The sequence below is a fragment of the Mauremys mutica genome, chromosome 8, assembly GCF_020497125.1.
Source record: "Mauremys mutica isolate MM-2020 ecotype Southern chromosome 8, ASM2049712v1, whole genome shotgun sequence".
In the NCBI taxonomy this organism is placed as follows: Eukaryota; Metazoa; Chordata; order Testudines; family Geoemydidae; genus Mauremys; species Mauremys mutica.
The window spans coordinates 52,835,700-52,861,221 of record NC_059079.1 but is presented as its reverse complement, the minus strand read 5'-3'; the positions used below and the strand labels follow the sequence as shown (position 1 = coordinate 52,861,221).

The window sequence follows — 25,522 nt, the reverse complement described above, 5'->3', positions numbered from 1 at the left end:
ATATTGATGGCTAATTATATCTGATAAATTTGCCCCCCATCCTGACTCGCTTTCCCTTTTGCCCATGCCCAGACCCTTTACCTTCTTTCTACTACGCCCCCCAAATCTTCTCTTAAAGAAAGCTGGAGTCCAGCGTGTTTTGCTGCCTTCCCCTCCTCGTATTTCCCCCTCCCCCCATGTATTGGCTGGGAAGTTTTCATTTACATTTTTGTTCCCCCTCCCTCCCCAAAATAAAAAAATCAGGAACACTTTTCTGACACAAGTTTTGCTAATTTTTTAAACACATCCTTGCATTAGGACTTGCCAAAAGTTACAAATTCTAGATCTTGATTTACCCTAACCTTGCATCATTAGTAAACTTAATGCATTTTGTAAGATGAACTCTTGGGTAGGAGGGGAGAAATAAAATTATATGGGGGGTTTGCATGTGATACTATTGTGAATCAACTAAAATGTTCTGTTGCAATCAAGTATCAAATACCAGTACTCACAGATAATGTCTGCACATTTTTTATTTTAAACAGTTGTATTTTAAACATGTCCTTTTTGTAAAAAAAATAAAGGTGAAAAAATCATTCAAACATATTTATTATAAAACATTTCATATAAATAATCTCATGCTGTCATAGCCATGTATGGTAATCATCCCAACCCTATCAGATGGGATTACATATTATTACTTAATAACTTAATAGAGTGCTGACATTGTGCTTGAATTGTACAAAATAGAGGAAGACCTGCTTTCTTTCCCATGTATTGTATGATCTACATTCAAACTGGCTGTATCCGGAACTCTCATTTTGAATTTCATACAAAGGAACAGAAGGACTGGGCCCTAATTCTGAAAACTAACTCAGTTGTGATAGAGTGGGCAATAAGATGGTGCAGATTTTAAAACAAATATATTTTTTTTCCCCTAGAGTGGATTAATCTTGAAAGTTTTTGGGGAAGTGTATTCTTGAGGAGGAGGTGAATGAATCTGAATCACATGTTCTGATCCATTTCACATTTCAGATGACCTCCTGAATAATCTTCCATTTATGAACATTTACAGTTCTGAATATAAGAAACCTCAACATTTTTAATGTGCATTGTGCTTTCTCCATTTTGTCCATTGCATAGAAAAAATAAATAAATAAAAATATCCCCAAACACATCTGTAAAAAGCCTTCCAACCTCATACACTTTGGTGTACAATAGACTGTGTTCCTCTTTCAGTTATCAGTATTGAAAGTTACAAATGAACATCTCTTAAAATAAGCAGCCTAATTAAAATAATAAAAGTGTAAAAAGAAGTAACTAGTAATTTAGGGAAAGTCACAGTCAAATTGTAACAGGGCCATATTCATGCTAACATTTCCTATCCTATATTAAGGATGCAGTATATACAGTGCTGTATCTTTCACATGTGATATAAAATGGAAGCCTTGTCCACAAGTGGTCAGTAAAGCTCCCTGGCCATTTTTTCTCCCAGAATTGTTTTCTAACCAATTCCAGCCTGTATAATTGCATTCTTTCTACTTAAATCCCCCCAGCAGTTTTAATAAAAAATGCCATTCTACACCCCCTCCTAAAAATAATGAAATGATCCTTGCATGTAAAAATCTGAAGTGCTATTATAAAATCATTTTTTGTAATTTCTTGCTCTGATTTCTTGCAATATACAACACAGACATCAAAATATAAATGCCCTGTTATCCCAGCCTGGCAAATAACTACTTCTAGCTAAATAGCAGCAAATATTTCCCTCCACCCTACTATGTTGTGCAAACTCCAAAACCTAAATTGGGATTTAAACACAGGTTATATATTTTTATAAAGTAAATTTTAATTTTAAAAAGAGTATTAATGGAACATTAGAGCATAGGTTTCAACGTCCAAAGTCAGAAAATAAAAGTTAAGGCTCTTCGTTAAATGTTAATATAAAATATGTGCATGATAGTGAGGTAGTGTTTGTGAGAAACTTAACTTTTTCATTTGCTGACTTTATACAAACATTTAAAGTTGCATAATTTGTTTTACATTAATTTACTATTATGGTATTGTAATTAGTAATTATTACAGTTTTCATTAATCCAATCTTCTTGGTTTTTTGAGAGCTCATTTTCAAATTAAAATATATGTTGACAAAATAACTTATTCCTGTAGCATTATGTTGCCTATCAAGTGACAAAACAAAACATTTACTGTCAAGTTTTATAGCAAAACACCAACAACAACAACAAAAAAGGACCATTTTCCATTCACTTTGGAATACTTCTTTCTGTTGCAGAATTTGTAATTATGGATCCAGTGATGCAAACTTTAAAAACAGTGGTCTGTCTTGATCAGTGGAACCCTTGTCTTAGTAAGACAAAGTCTGGATTTCATTATTTAAATATAAAGATATAAATATAATAATTTATATAATTACTTAAATAAATAAATAAATTGATGTATTACAATTCAGCAGATCTCTCTTTCATTAGTAACGTGGGGTTGATATCCTCCATTGAGGAGCTTGAGGAGCTGACGTTAATGGTGGCCGTTTCTGTGGCATCAGAGTTTAGGACATGGAAGGCGGTGATGGGACAGCCCTTCACGTTATTGCAGATGAGATTTTGTAGGGAGGCAGTATTGATTATTTCAAAGCCCACTTTTCCGCCAAAGGTGCTTGGTTTCCAGTACTCCGGAGAACAGATAGCATTTCCCATCAGCCCTTTCAAAGAGAATGGTGCTCCAAGTTCCACCATGGTCTCACCAAAGATGGCACCAGGACGAGGCCTTTCTACTAGAAGGCCAGGGTACAGCTCCATAGCATCAATGTCTCCATAAAGCTCTTCTAATTCAGCTGCCATTTCTTTTTCTCCTGTAACAATTAATAATAAATAAGAGTAGTAAATGGAAAATCCCACCTTTTGGCACTCTTCTTTTGGTATTTAATCCTACTTCCCACCACAACCCCAGTTTATATAATCCTGTAAACAAACAGTGACCCATCTACTGTATTAACCATTTGTAAAAAAAGGCCCCATTAGAAAGAATAGCTCTTACCTGTAAGTTCCTCAAATGACTTAAAAGGTTTCATTAGGAAGCGTTTTCGGTACTCATTCAAGGACTGGTATCTCATCTGTCTGCTTTGATCAATTGAAGCCTTAGCTACTTTCTGTACTGCAGAAGGAACGTTCTTACCCCCAGCAACCTATTGCAAAAAAAGATACAAAGAATAACAATAACTCTAGGCAAACTCCTCACCACTTTTATCGTGCGTATAAACTTTGGGTGGAATCCTGCTTGCCTTCCTCAGGCAACATTTCCATTGACATGATTGGGGGTTCTTCTGAGTAAGGAAGTATCCCTTGAATGGCTTTTAGCCCTACAATTTCCATTAACACTGGGGAGTACTACAACCATGGCACAGTCCAATGAGAATGTACAGCTATTGTACTGCACTTCTCTGAGAGTGCAACCTGCTACAGTAGATACACTTGTTTAGGCCCAGAATTGCTAGGATTTTAACTTTACAACTGAAAATCACTAGAAAATGAGTGCTATTTTCAAGTACATGATATTTTTTGCAAGATTATATCAAGCTTTGGAAGAGTTTCCTTCTTTTTTAAATTAAAAGGCCATTTTTGACCTGACCTTGAAGCCTTTCTACAAATAAAACTCCCATTGAAATCAGTGAGAGTTCTGTAAGTACTAAGAGTGAAGAATCTGGGCTCATGGACAATAACATTTAAAGTGCATTTGCTTTCGTAACTCAGTACTGGGAAGAATTAGATTTTACTATTTGAACTAGCAGGTATCTTTCTTTTTCACAGAAGAAATTCCTAGTAAACTTTTCCCCAAGTTTCTGGCTTATGTTAATTGGCACAAAAAAATTCTAGACTCTGTCCAAAAGCTAAACATCTTAGTAAGAATATTTACCCTGCCGGCAATTTGCTTGGAGAAGGATTTCACCATGTGGGAAAGGCCATGTTCCACCATGATAGAGTTGTTGTAGAGAAATTGCTGGAAAGTGTACTCCTGGTCATGGATCTGAAAACTGTCAGGCAGAAGTGGGTGCCAGTGGTACAGAGTGTTGAATTCGGCTGCAATTCTATTCTGATATTGAAATTGCTGGTTAAACAGCAGCTCAGGATCAAATTTCAGCTTGAAGTAGTAGCCACTCAACTGCTGCACGTAGTCTTCAACGACAATCTTGATGGTCTCTCCTGTTAGTTCAATGAAACAGGGAAAATGTGTATCAGTTTTGTTTGCTTGAACAATTCTGAATGTTCAGCCAGCTGTGTGAGAAAGGATGTAAATGGTGAGGTAAAATGGCCAAGGATTGTTCTAAAATAAATATATTTTGGGAGGAGATTCAGAAGATGTTAAAGATTTCTTAATGCTTTGTAAACTCTTACAAACTCTTATAGAAGTGAATAGGGATGAAAATGATAGTTCTAAAATGTAATAAACATTTAGAATTTAGTAGCAAAGTGTGTCCTTTCTATAATTTCCTTTAACAATTCTATAGCAAGGACATAATTTGCTATTACATTCTATAGGATTTTTCTGTAGGGAAAACATTGCCAATTTTATCCAGAAAAAGATATAGATATCTCAAAGCAATTCTGAGTTGCTGTTTCTGTCAAATACAACTATCTCCTTTTAGTATACTGTTGCAGTGTTCATCTGGGGACAACCAATTAGTTGTCTTGCCCAAATGGAGTGTGCATAAACATTAACATGAAAATAAATGTCACTGGATAGAGACTAATATATAACAACCATCATTTTGGGTTAGCTTTCCAGTAACTTCCTAAATTCTAAACTGAATAAAAGCTTTTCTCTTAACCTGTAACAAAGAGCAGCAATTGCACTGAAGATAAGACACTTTAGCAGCAGCTGAAGGTCATCCAGCTGCACATGCCTGACGTTTGAGAATTAGGCCATGTCTACACTTACAAGCTTATAGCATCACAGCTGTGCTGCTGTGAGAGCGCTTGTGTAGCTGTCTTATGCCAACAGGAGAGAGCTCTCCTGTCTACATAATAAAACCAGCTCAACAAGTGGCAGTATCTATGTCAGTGGGAGACATAGCACTGTGCACACAAGCGCTTATACTGGCAAAACTTATGTTGCTCAGGAAGGTGTTTTTTTCACATCCCTGAGTGACAGAAGTTTTGCTGACATAAGTGCTAGTGTAGACATGGCCTTAAACTCACCTTCCTGCACCTCACAGTTCTATTTCCCTTAGTTAATGAAACAGAATGCAAGTTGATTTAGGAATTCTCCACAGTTTGATATTCAAGATACTGGTTACAATGGACTGTTTTTTTCATGAACCGTCAAATACTGAACGTAGGTCATGAAAACTTTTTAAAAAATTCCTTGCGATTTGATTTAATAAACTAAGTAAAAATTGTTCTATTATTAAACCTGTTGAAGTTGCCTAGGGGAGGAAAAACCTCCCAGATCATTGTAACATGTGGATAACTTTTTAGCGTACTGTATAATTAATAGCTGTTTTAAAAAAAACAAAAAAACAAGGCCTCCACTTTCATAAGTGGACTAGTGATTGTGTCCCTCTGTTTTTGGGTGCCTAGCTTGAGACATCTTAAAGGGACCTATTTTCAGAAAGTTCTGATCTCCCTAGCCTCTGAAAATACCTTTAAGGTATTTTAAGCTGGCCCCTCAAAATAAGGAGGCACACAAAATCACTTTTGAGAATGCAGCCCTCTGAAGGATTTTTCTGTAGGGAAAATATAGCTATGCTCTATATCTGTGTAAAATAGTTTAACATGGAAAGTCTCATTTTCATGTTTACTCACCTATCAATATGAGCCTGGTAGTTTGGAACAGCTGCTCATCATTCCATTCTGGATGCACCTGCTTAAGGATGTCACAGACCCGATTGTGCTCCCTGAGCCAGATTGTGGCATACATCATTAAACCTGGGACCAAACCAAACACCTCATTGCCTACAGAAAATTGCAGGTGCTCAGGAACGTGAGGTGGGTAGATCATTTCTGCCTGAGTGTCCTTCACTGTGGGAGGGTACATTTCTCCATCAATCATCTGCAGTTAAAAAGGAGAGAGAGACTAAGAATTGCTGATGATACATAGACATTCTCCAGTATTTTATTTTTCCCATTCTAAAAATACAGCCTGTGGACCAAATTCTGCCCTTGTATTTGTGTGTGCAGCTACTACTGACGTAGATGGGACCTGCTAACACCATGGCTGAATTTGGCCCACTGTGTTTTAACAAGACTTCATACTATTAACAAATGTTAATTATAAAATTCCATTGTTCTCCTATTAGACAGTAGGAATTTTAAAGTGAAACACACCTGATACTTCAGCTTTCCATCCTTAAGTAGCCTCAACTTAAGTTGTCTATCCAAAGTCTCTCCATAGACATGGTTCAAGTCAACCTATAAAATAAAAGTATTTGAAACATGAAGTCAAACTACATTTCTGATTATTTTAGGATGGATCCAACTCCTGTTTAAGTCAATGGGAGTTGGACTGGGGCTTAAATGTTTGCATATTAAGTATACTATGAAGATTGGCACCCCATGAATACCTTACATAAAGATTTAAAAATAAAGTCAGCTTTTTTGTTAGAACTGGATTAAACAATGCATAACAATGAGTTTTTAAATTCTCAGTCAGTTCAAAAAGACTGCTTCAAACATGTCTAAAAGAATGGACAGCCTGGAAACTATATAATATAATATTGTAAAATTCTTGTGGACTTTTAAACTGGAATTGGTTTACAGAAATAATAGATACTCGTGAGATAGTTGCTTTTCAATAGCAAAGTCTCTTTTAAAAGTGTAGCACATGACAATTATTTTACAGTACTGTATATGCCTTTTTCTGCATGACGGAAACAGTCCAACAGAAAAACTTTTGCGGTCTCAGTAGATATAGATGGCTTTGTGGGAAAACAGTAACACCACATTTGGAAAATTAAGACTGTGTAGATAAGGAGAATTAAATCATTTGGTATTTTTGATAGAATTATTTAGGCTCCTATAGTCTGGACTGGAAAAGCCTCCATCTTGTTGAGCAACAGTTTTGTCAGCCTTAGGACTGCAGTGTAAGGCTCTCAGTAATACAAAGAATGCTGTGTAGTATGTGCGTGTTTATGTATGCTCCTAACACTCTGAAGGATGTTGTTCTTGTCACAAAGGCTGATAAACTTTGCTGCTCTTTTCAGTAAGAGTCACAACTTTATGATCTTACCCCATGGCCGAGAGCTTTGGTGAAGGCTGGCCCTTTGTGGTGATCTGTCTTAAAGAACTGGTGGGTGAAATGTTGAGCAAAGAACGTGAACATCATATTTGTGCCTTGAGGATCAGGAATAAATTTTTTCCTCAGCAGAAATTTCTCCACAACTACTGCAGAATCTGGGAGTTCCTTCTTACCTATAATTTAAAATCATATCAGTTTATTTTCCCTTACATTTGGAGGAAATAAGACATTTTATTATTCAATCCAGCTATCTATCAAATATGAAACCTATGACCTAGATCCTCAGCTGTTGTAAACTGGCATTACTCATATAAATCAGTGGAGCTACTTGGTTTATACCTGCTGACAATTTAGCTATAACTTTTAAAAACCTTACTCACTTGATTTAAAACACAAGTTGATTGCTAAAAAATCTTAATTTCTCCTATATTGAATCTGCAGCTCAATTCTTTCTTTTCTTTCTAGCATTTAGCTCAATAACTACGGTTGGAGTCTGTAAATCGTTACTTAGTTTTTAGCTTTGCACAATATATCCAATACACTATTTTACAGTATACTGTTGCAGATTTCAGAGTGTAGCTCTGTAAAAAATAGTCTCTTAAATGAGAGGGCAAAATAAATTGACTCTCCCACACTCCACAATCAAACATTGGAAATCTCTTTTATTCCTTACCTTTAACACCCATGGGTGTTGGGCAGTCCAGTGCCACTGGTGGGAGAGCTCTTGTATAGAGGGAAAGGTTGGAATAGGCTTCCCAGTTTTTGTAACCATACTGGCTGTTGTATGTTGGTGGACTGTCAATCAAATGTGACCTTGCTAAAAAAAAAATTAAAAAAAAAAATTAACGTTGGCCTTAAAACAGTAAATTTAATTTAATTAAGCTACAAGGGCAAATCTTTTCCACCTTTCTCTTGTAAATAGTTCTATTGATTGCAATATGATTACTCAAATTAGTGAGGTGATAGTATTTTGGTTATTTTATTTTGGTGGGGCCAGACTTACCGAGTTTGCATCCAAATATAAACTTTGCCAAAATTTGCTGGTGTGGGACATAGGGTTTTGTTTCACCCTATTACAGTGATAAGAGGCAAGCTATGATGTTTCAATTTGAGTCTGAACCTCTTCTCAATTTGAAGTATAGTGAGATCCAGGCTTTTTGCTTGGAGCCGTCCTTATTTAAGAGCAAATTTACAGTGTGGTACTTTCTAGTATTAAAACCATATTCAGTGGAACACTTCAGTGTATAATATAATGTTTGAATCACTGCATTCAATTATAGAGATAAATTATTTGCTTTATAGATGTGTCATAATTTTTGTTTTACAAAAATAACAGAATAATTTTGATCAATGGTGGATCCCATTAAAAAAAATCCCTTTCATCCGTTCTCCCACTCCTCGTGGTTACCTCTTGATTATGAGATGAAATGTATGCCATGCTTCTGCTTTCTACATCTCCTGTCCCATATATCTAAAGTATGTATGTATGTATGTATATAAAATCACTAAGCAACACAATATTTCCTTAAACTCTTGTGGCCGATGTCTATAACTGAAGGGTAATAGCACAAGGAGGATACTTACATGTCAATACATATCTCATGATGGAATCACGGAAGAAGGGAATGCTGTTTATTATATTCCAGACACCTCTGAAGTGAGTGAGAATGTAGTGGACAGTGTTTGGAGTAGGTTTCAATGTCCGTTTCAGCCAGGTCAAGAATTCCGCTGTGAGCATTGAGGGGAAAGATTAAGACTATTGTAAATTACTTATAGGACTAAATAATATGCAAATCTGGAAGTAAAATTCTGGAATATTTTGCAGCTTTCAAGATTCATTATTGTTAGCTATAAAAACATAACTTTCAGACTTACGTGTAGTACAGTTTTCCCCATAAAATCCTGTCCTTGTACAGTCACATTCATATCGGTCAAAACCTGTCGTCATACACACTCCTCTGTTCTGGCATGGGTTTGAGCAGCAAGGATTAGCTGCAATGAAAATTAGAGTAATGTTAATAAAAGAGTATTCGGAATGAATACATTGATGTTTTCATCTCCCTAAGTGAAGTTTTAAGAGCTATGTAAGCAATTTCCTGAGGAATATGGCAAAAAATAATCAAAGTGTAGGTAGGTCCAGTTCAGACTAAACCCTGCACCAATATACTTAAAAGCTATTAATATAAAAAGAAAAAATATTGACAGTTGTTTATGGGTGATTCATTTTCAGTTGGTATTGTATGTAGGAGGCATTGCTAGAGAATTGATGACCCCCCCTCAGAATGTTCAGATCATCTCTCAATATCCCATTTAAAACTTGTAGTTTAACTACAAGTTTTCAAGGTGGCAAGAGAGAATGGGGAAAATGAAAAGTCGTAATTTCTCTATGCCTAATTCTGTTCTGAGAATTCAATGAAAGTTGGGGTCATTAATAAATGGGCATAACTAGATACTATGCAAGCTATTTATAATTCCTTTAGCTCCAAATCCTAGATTTACCTGTTTCCTAGCCCTAAACCAGCTACAGTGTTTTGTGTGTCACTTCCCAATCTCTTGACTCCCCAGAGCACTGGAGAAATTTGGGTGCTGGCTGAAAATTTGCAGCTGGTGCCCATCTCTACTAAGAATCTCAGGAGCAACTTTTATACCAAAGCATGGTAAATCAGAGAGATTGGGATGTGACGTCAACATGATATTTTTAATAATATAATACCAACAACAACGACGTAAGAACGGCATACTAGGTCAGACCAATGGTCCTTCTACCCTGTGGTATCCTGTCTTCTGACAGTGGCCGATGCCAGGTGCTTCTGAGGGAATGAACAGATCAGGCAATCATTGAGTGATCCGTCCCCTGTCATCCATTCCCAGAGGCTAGGGACAACCCAGAGCATGGGGTTGTATCCCTGACCATCTTGGCAGCTCCTGGATTACAACTCATGAGTTCTGCACTGGCTCCTATGTCACTATAGCACATTCTTAAACCTGAGACTCCATTTCTTAAAAGTGTGGGGTGTCATCAGTGCTATTCCAAAGGCAGTGGCACTCGTTAGAAAATTAATTCTGCATCTCGCTCTCCCTGTAGCCCCCTCAAGGCTGTGCTAGCAAAACTGCCTCCATCCAAGACTCAGAACAAAGAGAACACAAAACGCACCACCCCAGCCTCAACTGTGGGGAAAGGACATCGCAAAGCACCGCAAACAAATGCAGCTCAGCCGCGGCTCTGAGACAGAGAAGGCTTGAGTACTAACCTGCTTGGCTGAAAGCCAGGAGACAGATGATTAAAGCGCAGGGCACAATCATATCCCAGTGGTTCTTCACGGGAGGAAACTTGCTGCTGCGTAGTCCTGTCAGGTTCTGTACAGGCAGCTACTTCTGCTTTCTTGCCGCTTTCCCGGTGTGTTGTAGATTGCGTCCACGATTAACTGCATCCTACTTATGGACCAATAAGTGAGTGACGTAAAAGTTCGTCCGGAAATAACCCTCACATCCAATAAATCATCTGAATGAAACGGGAATTTCCTGGAGTGTGTAAAGGTGACCCTCCCCCACATCCTCCCCAGCTCATGGGATCGGGGGAATCCCCAACCTCTCCGCACCGGAGACTGTTTCCCATGCGCCCCCCAGACGTGTGGGATGGGGTGTTTCTCTCTCTCACACGCTGTTCCCAGCTGATCTCTAGATTTAGCAAAAATCTCGACCGCCAGGTTTGAGCTCCGTTGTCCCTTGGAAGCTCCATCGCCCGTCCAGACTCTGCTGCCAGGAATCGGCCGGGCAGCTGCCCCGCTCTCCCTGCCGGCTCCCCGCGCGGCTGGCGGCTGGCGCGGAGGCGCTGCAAGGGAATGGAGAGTCCGCGCTTCCCTAGCACGGGGCGTTCGTGCGTGGCTCCCATCACACATGTAGCAGCCAAAGAGGAACCGAGAGACTCGACAGCACCCTTGCTTTGTTTTCTCTCGTGTACTCACCGGGCTCTCCCTGCGCTTCAGCTGCCTTCCAGATTTCTTGAGCGTCCCGGATTGAAATTTGGCCTCAATATCCGACCCCCCCCCCGAAAAAGAACCACCTCCTTCCTCAGCACCTTAAGAGAAACCAAAATAAAATCTACTTTTACATTTTGTAATTCCGTTGGGACGTCTCCATTCTACCAGCTCCACTCAAAATAGACCACAATATGCTCTACAGCAGCGGCTCTCAACCCTTCCAGACTACTGTGCCCCTTTCAGGAGTCTGATTTGTGGTGCCTACCCCCACGTTTCACCTCACTTTAAAACTCCTTGCTTACACATTCAGACAGAAAAATAGAAAGGTGTTACTGAAACCGTGTGTACTTTACCATATAATTATAAATTAGAGATGGAAAATAAAATGGTATTGTTTGCCTTTTAGGTTCCCACCTTTACCTGGAGCGCTGTTCTTCCAGGTTACTGCTGAAAAAAGACTCACCATATATATATATTTTAGGTGGAGTATTCCTTTTATTTTCCTCAACCACTGAACAGTCAGCCAGGTCAGATACTAGGGTTGGTATAATTTGAGCTTATACACAGCTCTGTCTTTTAACCACTTCAAAGTTGGGTTTCATGTGAAAGTTTGAGAGTCTCCCTATTGCCAGCCTTCCAGTGTATTTGTTGTAGGCATTGGTTCAAATCCTACTGCCCTTAAGCCTGTGAATAAGGCAAGCAAAGTTTGGCCCAAGGTGTCTATTTAAAAATAGGCATGAGATGGACAAATGGTTCCTTGGCATAAATTGAATCTGCTTTTCTGACTGCAAACGATATTTTCCCAAATGACTTTTTCAGAATGATCACTCCTGTCAAACATTTAAATTCATGTAGTATCTAAAAGCTCCAGTCAGGACTGGGTTCTGTTGTGCTGGTCAATAAAGATAGACAGAGGCAATTCCTTCCAGGAAAGATTTATTACCTTAAAACAAAACAAAACAAAAACAAAACAACAACAAAAATAGCACAACCCACCTAAAGTTGGGAACAGGGATTATGACAATTATCAGATCCTCCTCTCACACCCCCAAAAAATCTGTTAGCCAAGGTAGTCTTGATTGTCCTTATAAAGTGTTCTTTATTAAGATTTTAATCAAATTATTATACTATATCACTATTGTTTAAAACAATTCATTTAAATATTAGGAGAAGGATTTCATTTAAATGTTTTAAGTGGGTCCAGTGGTCTTTATGATTTTTTTAAATGAAAAAAAATTAGGTGAAAATTCAGACAACATCTCATTTTACTTCTGCATAGGCATTATCTGTTAGGATAAAAACAATAAGGAGTCCAGTGGCACCTTAAAGACTAACAGATTTATTTGGGCATAAGCTTTCGTGGGTAAAAAACCCATTTCGATCCATGCATCTGAAGAAGTGGCTTTTTTACCCATGAAAGCTTATGCCCAAATAAATCTGTTAGTCTTTAAGGTGCCACCGGACTCCTCATTGTTTTTATGGATACAGACTAACATGGCTACCCCTCTGATATCTATTAGGATAGCAGTTCAATCACATGTTTCGGTCAGAAATGATGATTTAACCTCTTCCTTGCTAGCAGTGGTTTAATCCCCCACCAGCAAACTTTGATACATACAGTGAATGTAACTACATTTCTACTTAGTTCTTTCTCTTATGGAATAATATAGGTCCTTAGTGATGGTTTAGCTTTATTTTATATATGTTAACGATCTTAGAAAGGATGCATAGGAATAGCAATATTCTCAAACAGATGGTGCATTTAGTCAATTAGAGGACAGTACTTGATGCTTCAGAGGAAAGTGTAAGAAACCCCTTAAGGTTTGTCTTAGGCTGACCAGATAGCACGTGTGAAAAATTGGGACACTTTTTTGGGGAGGTTGGGGGTATAGTTGCATATATAAGACAAAGCCCATAATATCAAGTCACCCTAATATGTCTACACAGCAAAAACACCAAAATATCCAAAACCAAAAAATCCATGACAGTGAGTCTCAGAACCAGGATCAGCTGACTTGGCCTCATGCTGTGGGAGGCTAAAAATAGCAGTGTAAACTTTGGGGCTCAGGCTGGAGCTGGTCTCTGAAACCCAGTGAGAGGGAAAAGTCTTGGCACTGACCTTGACTAGCTGCACTGCTATTTAGCTCTGTAGCATGGCCATAGGTTGACCAGAAGCAAATGTGAAAAATCAGGACAGGGGTGTGTGGGGGGGTAATAGGAGCCTATATAAGAAAAAGACCCAAAAATCGGGAATATCCCTATAAAATCAGGACATCTGGTCACCCTACATGGCCACAAGAGGTTGAGTCACTTGACCCAAGCTCTGAAACTTGTTGCCACAGGATTTTTGCTTGTTTATTTTTCACAGTGTAGGAATATGCGCAGTGGACAATTCTAACCTGCCTCTGGAGATGTTTTCCCCCCAAACTCCATCAGTTCGTGCAGAGGTTCTCAAACGTCATTGCACTCTGAGCCCCTTCTGACAACAGAAATTACTACATGACCCCAGGAGGGGGGACTGAAGTCTTAGCCCACTCAAGCCCCAGTAAGTCTAAGCCAGCCCTGGTGACCCACTTTGAGAACTGCTGAGCTAGTGGTTTGAACCCTAGCACAGATGGTTACCTAGTCTTCAATATGAATCAAAAAGCTTGATGTGCTGATTTTGGTTTTCTCATGAAATCAAAAGATGGTGTCAGGAGGTCTGTTTGCGTTCACTGTGAACCACACATTTTCCATGTGACCTTCAGCAAGTCACGTAACCTCTTTTCTTCAATGCCTTCAACCATAAAATGAGGTTATGTCCCTACTTAACTGGGAGTTTGTGAGCTAAATTAATTAGTGTTTGTGAAATGCATTAAGATCCTCAGGTGGAAGCTATACAAATGGTAAGCCTTTTTTAGTAGTCTGCAACCAGTGCTGATTTGGAGGCCTTCTTGATAGACTTTTATGCATTTGTTTTCTCAGAAGTATGACCACGATTTTATAGATTTGAAAAACCACTACATTTGAAGTATTTTTAAAAATAATCATAGAAAAAATGTAAAACTAGGAAATACTGCAGGGTTTCTAACTAAGGCAGAAACAACGAGAGGTACCTGTGGCACCTTAGAGACTAACAAACTACAAAAACTAAAAACTAATTTCCCCATTCTAATTTCCCCCTACTGTTACTCACACCTTCTTGTCAACTGTTTGAAATGGGCTACCCTGATTACTACTACCAATTTTTCCTCCTGTTGATAATTGCCCTCTTCAACTTTAATTGAATTTTCTCGTTAGAAGTGACTCCCAACTTGGTAAGGCAACACCGGTCTTTTCATGTACTGTGTATATATATCTGCCTACTGTATTTTCCACTCCATACATCTGGGTGAAGTGGGTTTTAGCCCACAAAAGATTATACGCAAATAAATTTGTTAGTCTTTAAGGTGCCACAAGTACTCCTCATTGTTTTTGCTGATACAGACTAACACAGCTACCACTCTGAAACCTGTAACTAAGGCAGGAGAATCAGAGCTGGCAATGTAGGGATATTATTGAAAAAGACAAATAGTTTTGCTGTAGCTGGAGACTTATCTCTTAGTTACACATTGTTATATCATTCTTCAATAGAATCACACGTCGCCTGTGATTCTGGAGTATGCTAGGGATGTCGCCAATTTTTCATCCATTTTTTAAAATTTAATGATTGTAAATATATAAAGTGTGAATGCAAGAAACAATGGGTAGAGTTCTCCAGTTTGCTATTGTCAGAGGTAGCCAAAGGAAAATTCCCCTTGTGTAGCGGGACTCTTTGCCGGTGCAAAACTGGCGGAGACTTCTTTGCCAGTCAACATAAACACCTCTGAATTAGTGTAGGAGGGGACTTACTGGGGTGAGGCAGAGCAGAAGTCCCTTATGCATATCCTCCATTGGTGTAAGGTCGCTTTGGGACCTACATTAGTGGTGTAAGTTAAGCAGCTGCTCAATTGCTCTAACTTACATGGGGGCAGGATCTGATTTCCTGATGGGCCTCCTCTTCCCTCCACCATGCATAGACATAGAAATTACAACTAGTAATAACAAGTATAGTGTTGTCATGACATTGTACGTGTTGTTTTACAAGTTTTCTTTGCATGCAAGCAAGTTTTTAGTCTTTGAAGAAATGCTGTGTTATTGTTAGTTGATGTGGCAGTCCTTTGAGAGAAGCTCTGGCAGATAGTTGGTGACAGTTCTTGGGTTAGTATAGCTTCCTACAACCCAGCATTGGTATGTGGGCTGAAATTTCTCAAAGAGGGAATTGCCTGAGTGCTGCTTGATTGCCGTGATTCCAGGACTGGTGTAGCTGTGTGAATAAAATACATTACACTTTAAATATACCCAGACTCCTCCACTGGGAAGCCAACCAAGACATCTGCTATCAAATGACAAAGGGTGACATTGGTGTTAGAAGTGGAACGTTGCTGTTGGAATGACTGTGTATAGCAGTTGCACCTTGGTCCTGGAGGGCTCTTGAAGAGGGTCCTGGGAAATTCTTGTTACAATTGTGCCACTAAATTGGTGGGAGGTTTGGACTCATTTTCCTGACTATCAGGGAATTGCTCCCCTCTGTACTACTAACTCATCCTTCCCAGAGAGTTTTGACATTTCTGTGGGGCAGGATCTGTCTTTTTTCTTCTGTGTTTGCACAGCACCTAGCACAGTGGAGTTCTGGTCCATGACTGGGGCTTCTACGTGGCTTGCCCCTGGGAGTCATAAAAATACATTTGAAGAGTGATTTTTTTTTGTAGCCAAATGTCATATATTTTGTACATGGTGTGTATAGTGTGTTGCACTAAGTATAGTTTGAAGCAGTAGAAACTGAATGAATCATGCAACTAACACGGGGAAGGATTTATTGAGTGTTACTGCCCTCTTCTGCTAGATGTTTGCTTTGTACGGTGTGACCTGATGAAGATAAGTGATGATAGGGGCAGAGAATTTGCTATTTTATTTTAGATTTTGTCTGCATTTTAATGAAAATCCCTGATTTTCACAGGTTTACAGTCCATGGCACAAAACATCTGTTCAAGGGTAAAACTTTACAAGTTCAAGCCCTATTTAAAAACACACAATCAACATGCCTCCTGCCCCCCAAATAAAAAGGAAGGAATCTGGCTGCTCTAAGTGACATGAACCTTAACAAATAAACAATGCTTTCAGATGCTTTTTGTGCTACCCAAATACCAAACTGCAGCCGTTAAAAATTGATTTTTGGCAAACAGTTATTCTAGTGTGATCTTATTATTTCTTGGTGTTTTGAAAAAAAAAATCAGTGAAAAAGCTGATTTAGTCCTCAGATAGATGCAAACAGTTTCTTCAATGACAGTTGTATAGAGATAAGTCAGGGTAACGTGTCCTGCATGGCTAAAATATTTACTGCTGAATAGTATTCTACATATGGTGAACCATAGAATGGTTTGGTATATATAATTCAGTGAAAAAAAATCAAACAGTAACCACTAGCAAACAACATTCAAAAAATACAAGCCAAGCCACGCGCAGTCATGAGAAGGGCTTAAAAATAATGAGATAAAAACATAAATTTTATATCATTTTTTTATTTGCCTTCCATTTTTTGAGCTATGAAGTTTCAGGCTTTCAAGCTTTCCTCTACTACCGGTCGGTCTAGAAATTTATTTTTTTCTTAAATTGAAAGCTAAGATTCTCATTTTTTCACGTAACTATAGGAGAGGGAAATATCGTAAAATGATAATCCAGAGACTCCAGAGAAAATCATGAGCATTGGCAGCAATGCATTTATTTTGCCAGAGTGGCAGTGAGTGGGCAGTGGGAATGGCCAAGTTTCCAAACTGAGATGGAGTCATCATCTCCTAGTTTTCACTACTGGAGTGAAGCTAACAGCCATGTTTTCTCCATTCTCTGGGCTTATTTTATTTTCTGCCTATGTTGTACACCAATGATCTTGGAAAACGTATACTTTTGGAATCAATGATATGTTTGGGCCTTTTAAAAACATATTTTATCAACCAAGTGATATTTTTATACTTCTGCACTGAAACCCAACAGATCATAGTAAACGACTCTCAAACCATCTAATGAATAAATCTGAGGGATCATGAAATGTTTGTGGACAATTCATAAACACAAAAAGGCAACTTTCATCAAATTTTTCATAACAAAGGGTTTGCCCATATCTGGTTCCTAATAAGATCGAATGTGGTCAGTTCAGTAAATCCCTTACTGAATACTGTGTTCAGTTAACAAATATCTCATAGAGCTAGAAGGTCATCAAGTCCAGTCTCCTGCCTTCACTAGCAGGACCAAGACTGATTTTGCCCCAGATCCCTAAGTGGCCCCCCCTCAAGGAGGAAACTCTCAACCCTGGGTTTAGCAGGCCAATGCTCAAGCCACTGAGCTAGCTACTTACCCATACTTGAAAATGATGAATTCAAACTTGCACAGGTGCAGAGATGGGCTACTAGAATGATCAGAGGCAGGGCCGGCTTTAGGAAGTGCGGGGCCCAATTTGAACAGTTTCGATGGGGCCCCAGCAGGGATGACTATATATTTTTTAAAAAAAAATGTAAAAAACACATGGGGCTTGTACTCACGAGGCGGTGCTCCGAGTCTTTGGCGGCACTTCGGTGGCGGGTCCTTCACTTGCTCCAGGTCTTCGGTGGCACTGAAGGACCCGCCACTGAAGTGCCACTGAAGACCCAGAGCAAGCGAAGGACCCACCGCTGAAGTGTCGGTGAAGACCCAGAGTGCCGCCAGGTGAGTAAAAATTAAAAAGGCGCCTCTAGCCAGGGAAGAGATTCTCACTGGGCGCGGGGCCCTCTTAGGCATGGGGCCCGATTCGGGGGAATTGGTGGAATTGGCCTAAAGCCGGCCCTGATCAGAGGCATGAAGAGTCTATTTTATGAAAGGCGACTAAGGGTATGCCTACACTTTGAGCTGTGGTTGTGAGTCACCCACTATTTCTCATTAAGCTAGTTTACTAAAATAGAATACAGCTACAGCAGTGTGAATGATGGGAGGGGCTAACTACTCCGAGTACATGTCCATCAGAGACCATAGGCGTGTACTCAGGGCAACTAGCCTGTCCTATGCATGTGCTGCCATGGTTACATTCTATTTTTAGCATGCTAGTTCTATGAGAGCTAACATGAATGTCACCTTAAGCTGGGAATCCCATCCCCAGCTTGAAGTGTAGACATGCAAAAGAAGGCTGCAAAGGGATATGATGGCGCTGTATAAACACATCCAAAGGTAAACACCAGGGAGGGAGAAGAACTTTTTAAGCTAAAGGACAATGTTGGCACAAGAACAAACGTAGACATGGAACATGAACAAATTTAGGCTGGAAATGAGAAGGTTTCTAATCGTTAAAGAGGTGAGATTCTGGAACGGCCTTCCACTAGGAGTAGTGGGGGCAAACAACTTAACTAGTGTTAGGATGGAGTTTTTTATACCTATTGATCATGAAATTATATGATGGGGTTACCTAAATAGTAGGGAACTGGACTCAGTGAATCAGAAGGTCCTGGCTAGTCCCATGTTCATATTTTCTGTGATTCACACCAAAATGACCTTACACTAGGGTGACCAGACATCCCGTTTTTAAAGGGACAGTCCCATATTTAAGCCCTCCTGCAGGTCTCCCAACTTTTTCTTAAAAACTGGAAAATTGTTCCGTATTTTCTGCCTCCCCCCACATCAGTACTGGCAGGTCCTGCTGCTGTCTGGATCCCTGCTTGCCAGCTGCTCATCCACCAGTGGTGAATGTGTGTGTGGGGGGTCCAGTGGTCGGTGATGCGGGTGGGTATGCAAGGCTGGTGGCGGGGCAAAGCTGCTGTGCTTGGGGCTGGCTGCTCCCCCTGCTGGTCTGTCAGCGCAGCCCCAGATGCGTGCCAGCTCTTGCTCACCAGGATCCCGTTCCGTCTCCGGCCAGCTCTGGCTATGTGGGCGCACAGCAGAGGCTGGAGAGTGCAAGCAGGCACTAGGCGGTGGCCGATTATGTATCACCTCTGTTACCCACCCATCGGCCCTTTATGTGCTCCCCCTTTCACTGTCCTCTCCCTACTTTGCCCCTTAGCCCCTCCCAGCCCTGCTGCTCCTCCATATCCCCGCCATTGGAGAACCAGCCCCTGGTCGGAGCGCTCAGCTCACTAACAACCTTCCTTCCCCCACTGCTTCTGGTTGAGCTGGCACCCCAGGAAAGCCCATGACCATCCAGCCTGGGGCACTGGCCAGGAGGAGCTGAGCCCTGCATGTGCCAAAGCCCTGCAGAGCACTGGCACGAGGAAGCCTCTCCGCCCCTCAGCAAAGCTCTGTAGTGGTGGGGGAAGCGATTTCCAGCCTGTTTGCACCCTGACCCTGCAGGCTCCACAGTAGCCCCCCCAGGCAGGAGCTCAGTACCCTCTTCACCACCCTCGCCCTGGGTCCTGCCCTCAGGGAGTGTGGGGCTGCTCCGTCACCTAGGCACCCTTCCACACTGAGCCATCTCTCTGGCCAGGTTCACTGAAGCCCCTGCAGTCAGGTTCCCTGGGCCCTGGTGCACAATGCAGCCTTAGGCTTAACCCCTTTCTGCCCGCGCTGGAGCCAGGGGACAGGAGGCGGCTGGGTTATGTCAGTGGCCAGCTGCAGCCTGGAGGTGTTAGCTGCCTTTCGACACTGTGCGGGCAAGAAGGGACAAGCTGCTTCCAGCACAGGGGTGGGTGGGGGAAGATGAGCTCTGCAAAGATACGGGCCAGGTCATCCCTCCCGTTCCTTCCCACCCACACAGTGCTGAATGGCTGTTGCTGGCCATATTCTGGTGTGAACCCTGGCAGGAATCTGGGGAGGCATCTGGCCCTGCGTTTCCCCCCCCACATCCACACAAGTTTTGCTTCGGGAAGATGCGGTACCAGATACCAGGAGAGGCTGGTCTGTCCCTGGGGCACAGCCAGGCCTGGGTGGAGAGCGCTGGGCAGGGAGGGTCGGGTTGGTTGGTCGCCCCTTTCCCCCCGTGTGAGAGAAGTGTACGGGCGTGCGTGTGTGTCACCTTTCCGCATGTGAACCCTAAAGCCTTAAAGATAAGAATATAAATAAAAAAAATCCAGCCACATAAGTATTTCTTTTTAACAGGGGCTCAGTCAACTTGATGCTATTTGAACATTTGTACTGCATAGTTCTGACTGATTGCTGTTGAACTCACCTGAATATCAGTAATTTTACCACGTGACCCATATTCAGCATAGGGAAATATGGTCACCCTACCTTACACAATCAAAGGGCCAAATTCTCTGCTGGTTCAAATGGGTGGAAATGCCACAGAAGTCAGTGGAGCTATTTACACTTACACCAGAGAATTGGTTACAAAACTTTTAATGGTTTTTAAATGTTTCCTTTTCCCTTGCTATTCTGGGAAAAACACCATCCTGTTTAATGATAAGTAACTTTCTGGCATGGTAAACCAGTTTTATTTCTTCAATCTGTACTTTTCCACTCTTTCATTGAAGAATACTTCCTGCTTTTCAAAGCTTGTATGTGTCCATAACAAAGATACATTCTTGAAAGAATCATTAGCAGCTTGGCCAGTACCCAAAATGTAATAGTGACTCAGCCATAATTTAGAAAAAAACATTATTGAAACACTTCAAATTTAGAGTAAGACATGAGTCTTGGGCTTTCTCATGTTGTCATATTCTATCACTAATAAGCTTAATAGTAGGACTGGCAAGCAATTAAAAAATTAATTGTGATTAATCAGGAAATAATCACGCTGTTAAACAATAATAGAATATCATTTATTTAAATATTTTTGGATGTTTTCTACATTTTCTAATATGATTTCAATTACAACACAGAATACAAAGTGTACAGTGCTCACTTTATATTTATTTTTATTACAAATATTTGCACTACAAAAAAAAAGAAATAGTATTTTTTCAAGTCACCTAATACAAGTACTGTAGTGCAATCTCTTCATCATGAAAGTTGAACTTGCAAATGTAGAATTATATATAAAAATAACTGCATTAAAAAACAAAACCAGGGAAAACTTTAGAGCCTATGAGACCCCTCAGTCCCACTTCTTGTTCAGCCAGTTGCTCAGACAAACAAGTTTGTTTACATTTACGGGAAATAATGCTGCCCATGTCTTCTTTACAATGTCACTTGAAAGTGAGAACAGGTGTTCGTGTGGCACCATTGTAGCCAGTGTCACCAGATATTTACGTGCCAGATATCCTAAAGAATCATATGTCCCATCATGCTTCAACCACCATTCCAGAGGACATGTGTCCATGCTGATGACAGGTTCTGCTTGGTAATGATCCAAAGCAGTGCAGACTGATGCATGTTCATTTTCATCATCTGAGTCAGATGCCACTAGCAGAAGGTTGATTTTCTTTTTGGTGGTTCGAGTTCTATAGTTTTCACATTAGAGTGTTGCTCTTTTAAGACTTCTGCAAGCATGCTCCACACCTCATCTCTCTCAGATTTTGGAAGGCACTTCAGATTCTTAAATCTTGGGTCAAGTGCTGTAGCTATCTTTAGAAATCTCACATTGGTACCTTCTTTGCGTTTGTCAAATCTGTGGTGAAAGTTTTCTTAAAACGAATATCATGTGCTGGGTCATCATTCGAGACTGCTATAACATGAAATATATGGCAGAATGTGAATGAAACAGAGCAGGAGACATGCAGTTCTCCCCCAAGGAGTTCAGTCACAAATTTAATTAGTGTATTATTTTTTTAATAAGCGTCATCAGCATGGAAACATGTTCTCTGGAATGGTGGCTGAAACATGAAGGGGCATAGGAATGTTTAGCATATCTGGCACATAAATACCTTGCAATGCCTTACAAAAGTGCCAGGCGAACGCCTGTTCTCACTTTCAGGTGACATTATAAATAAGAAGTGGGCAGTATTATCTCCTGTAAATGTAAAGAAATGTGTTTGTCTTAGCAATTGGCTGAGTAAGAAGTAGGACTGAGTGGACTTGTAGGCGCTAAAAGTTTTACATTGTTTTGTTTTGGATTGGAGTTATGTAATAAAAAAAATCTATATTTGTAAATTGCACTTTCACGATAACAAGATTGCACTACGGTACTTGTATGAGGTGAATTGAAAAGTACTATTTCTTTGGTTTATCATTTATTTATCAAATAATAATATATATTGAGCACTGTACACTTTGTATTCTATGTTGTAACTGAAATGAATATATTTGAAAATGTAGAAAAACATCAAAAATATTTAATAAATTTCAATAGGTATTCTATTGTTTAACAGTGCGATTAAAACTGTGATTAATCGCAATTAATTTTTTTGTGTTAATTGCATGAGTTAACTGTGATTAATTGACAGCCCTACTTAATTTAAATGTTCAATAATAGATTTAGTTTAAAAATGTCAAGATAATCATCCATTAGTTTGCCTGCCTGGACTATTTAGTCTATAAACTCTTTGACTCTATTAATGTGTGGTTGAATAATGTCGAGCACAGTGGGACCCCATTCTTGGCTGGGACCTCTAGATGTCACTGGGATACAAATAAATAATAAGCGACAAGGCAAAGGCAGAGAAGCAGAAAAGTTGATCAGCTAGGGATGAATTAAGCAAGGTATGAGTGAGCAGTTCTCAGAAAGGGTGTGTGATTTTCTGTTTGGGCAAAGAAATGGTCTATAAAAACTTAGTTTGCACTTCCAAATTCATAATGAAAAAATGTTAACTTTCCTTTATTTCTGATCTTTGATATGGCTTCCAGAATCCACTAGAATCCACTTCTAGTGAATTTGCGTGATGAAATTCCATTTGACATCTGTGAAGTTATAAGAGATAACATTCCTCTAGAGCCAGAGTCTTGGAGAGGCCCTGGCTGTTGATTAGCCTGCTCTCTGCACCTGAGACAAGAGGTGGTACTTAAATAGCTGACTCTTATAATAGAAGGCAGTAGGAATGCAGGGGTGGGGCACCGCAACATCCTTATGGAAGTGGAGAAGCCCTGTGGTGGTGCTCACTTTGGACTGCCACTGAAGTTATTGCTGAGGGGAACTGCTCCAGAAAACCAAACAGGCAATGGAGAGACTGTTTGGGGAGCTGTTGGAGGGCTGATGCTCTGAGGTAAAAGTCAAGAAATCTTGTTATGTGAATTACTGGGACGAAGGACTGATTTGGGGGAAGGGACTGCCGTGCTTGCGCAGACTTTGAAGTAAGAGTCTGCAAGAGGAGGGATTCTGTTTTGCTTAGAAGGCTCAATTAAAGAAGTTATCCCATCTGAAGGATCTTGGCAACCGTGAAAGCATTCTGATCTTTGGTGAGATAAGCTGGGCATAACGAGTAAAATGGTCAATGACCATCAAAGATATTTGCAGTACCCCGATGGTCAGGCTCTAATGACAGAAAGTTCATAAAGACAAGCTCCATGGATGCTGAACTTGTGATGCTGACAAGAGGAGCTGCCTGCTTAGGCAGAGTCTTTCGTCAGATGCATTTGGTGCAGGTGTAAACATGGTGGGCAATATCATCCCTCATTCAGAGTTAATAGAATCTTGCCTTAACTAAGGCCTCCAATCGCTCTACTCTCAGATGCCCCATTCGTTAGTGGCAGGCCTCTAATGCCTTGCTGGTACTTCTGCGATAGCACCAATTGCTTTGGGTGAGGCCTCTCGGGATGCTTCTGTCCTCAGTAAAGTCATCCATCCCAAACCAATAGGTCCGGGGTCCCCAATGCGGTGCACGCGGGCGCCATGGCGCCCGCAGGGGCATCTAAATGCGCCTGTGTCCTGGCCGGCGGTGGAGCATCCGCCGAAATGCTGCCGAATTTCTGCGGCATTTTGGCAGCGACGCCTCTCGATGACGCCACCTGCTGCCAACAAGTGACGTCATCGAGAGGCGTCACCGCTGAAATGCCGCAGAAATTCGATGGCATTTTGGTGGATGCTCCACCACCGCCATGGTCCTTCGTCTGGCACCTGCCAGACAAAAAGGTTGGGGACCACTGCAATAGGTGGTCCCATTCCTTTAGCAAAAGGGCCTCCTCTGGGTGACTTGGTAATTTAGCCTTGGGATCCTTTCCCCTTTCCAACACATAAAGGATGTCCTTCATCGGTGGATCAGATCTCTGGGCATGCTCCACCTCTTGATCCTTTAGTCTGGGCAGCTGAGGGTCCTATACTCTAGTAAAACTTGAGTAGACTATGGGTGTGGTTTCTGGTGGTGCTCCCAGATAGTCTATTGCACGTTCTCCATTGGCTGTGGATTTTAACTCCACAATGGATCCTCCCATTGGCATAAAGCTCTCGTTTCAGATCATTGGGTGATAACTCCTTAAAGTGAGGCTGCCGAGACAAGGCATCCACATCCATGTTTGTTCAACCGGATTGGTACTGCAGGGTGAAATCATAGGCAGAGATTGTCCCTAACCACTGGTGTCCTGCTGCAGATGATTTTGCTGTTGTCTTGATGTATGTAAAAGGATTATTATCAGTCTTTAAAGTGAACTTGGCCCCTGTAGCGGGCCGGTGTGCCTCCCCTCCTCCCCGGAGAGGGTTGAGCCCCGGACACAGGAAGGGGCGGGGCTACAGCATGGTGAGCCCGCCCCTCAGAGGGTCAGGCGGCGACCCGGAAGAATAAAAGCCGGGCCTCCCAGCTCAGTCAGCTCTCAGCCACCGGGGAGAGCAGACCTGCCTGAGGGAGCTCCTACCGGAGGAACCACTGGAGCCCCGAGCGACTGCCTGGACTGGACGGAGAGCACCCTACCTCGCTCCTGGGAAGACCAGCCGGAACTCCCCCGCGCCACCTACGACGAGGAGCCCGGGGGAACGCCCCAGCTGCCATGCTGTTACCCCGAGGAGCCCCCGGGGCAGGATTGGCTGGACTTCCCTAAGGACCTACCAGACCTACCCCCCAGCCCGGGTTGGGACGAGCCCATGCAGTGGGACTTCCCGGGGCGAGACGCCGTGGACCAGGTAGGACAAGAGGGGGATAGTGGAAGTGGCCCGGGGGCAGCTGACCTCAGTCAGGCTGCTGACCAGACTGAACCCATGTCAGTGTGTTGCGGTCAGGATCCCCACTGACCGGCAGCGGTGAGGACCGCTGCCTAGGGCCCCGGGCCGGGACACAGTGGAGTGGGTGGGCCTGTGTCCCCCCCCTGCCACCCCACTCACGGGTGGCAGTCGTCCCCCTCTACCTACTGGCTCAGCCTGCCGCAAAAGGCCTGAGCCCCTGTACTGTTTGTTACTGGCTCAGCCTGCCACAAAAGGCCTGAGCCCCTGTACTGTTTGCTACTGGCTCAGCCTGCTACCAAAGGCCTGAGCCCCTGTACTGCTTGCTACTGGCTCAGCC

General features: G+C 41.5%; 1 protein-coding gene across 1 annotated transcript; it reads right to left on the bottom strand.

Annotated features, from left to right (window-relative positions):
• Window positions 1-504: 504 nt before the first annotated feature.
• Window positions 505-10,621, bottom strand: PTGS2 (prostaglandin-endoperoxide synthase 2). The gene is made up of 10 exons (XM_045026178.1): window positions 10,482-10,621; window positions 9,106-9,222; window positions 8,815-8,958; window positions 7,904-8,047; window positions 7,222-7,403; window positions 6,321-6,404; window positions 5,799-6,045; window positions 3,910-4,196; window positions 3,034-3,181; window positions 505-2,848 (listed from the first exon to the last, which is right to left on the bottom strand). Exons 1-10 carry the CDS (start codon window positions 10,531-10,533, stop codon window positions 2,439-2,441), a joined length of 1,815 nt encoding a protein of 604 aa, XP_044882113.1. The 5' UTR covers window positions 10,534-10,621; the 3' UTR covers window positions 505-2,438.
• Window positions 10,622-25,522: the final 14,901 nt, after the last annotated feature.

Coding starts and splice junctions, on each gene's coding strand:
- PTGS2 (XM_045026178.1), bottom strand. CDS start 10,533: ATGATTGTGCCCTGCGCTTTAATCATCTGTCTCCTGGCTTTCAGCCAA. Junction 8,959..9,105: donor TGGGGAAAACTGTACTACAC/GTAAGTCTGAAA, acceptor CAATGCTCACAG/CGGAATTCTTGACCTGGCTG. Junction 2,849..3,033: donor GTCATTTGAGGAACTTACAG/GTAAGAGCTATT, acceptor TAATTGTTACAG/GAGAAAAAGAAATGGCAGCT.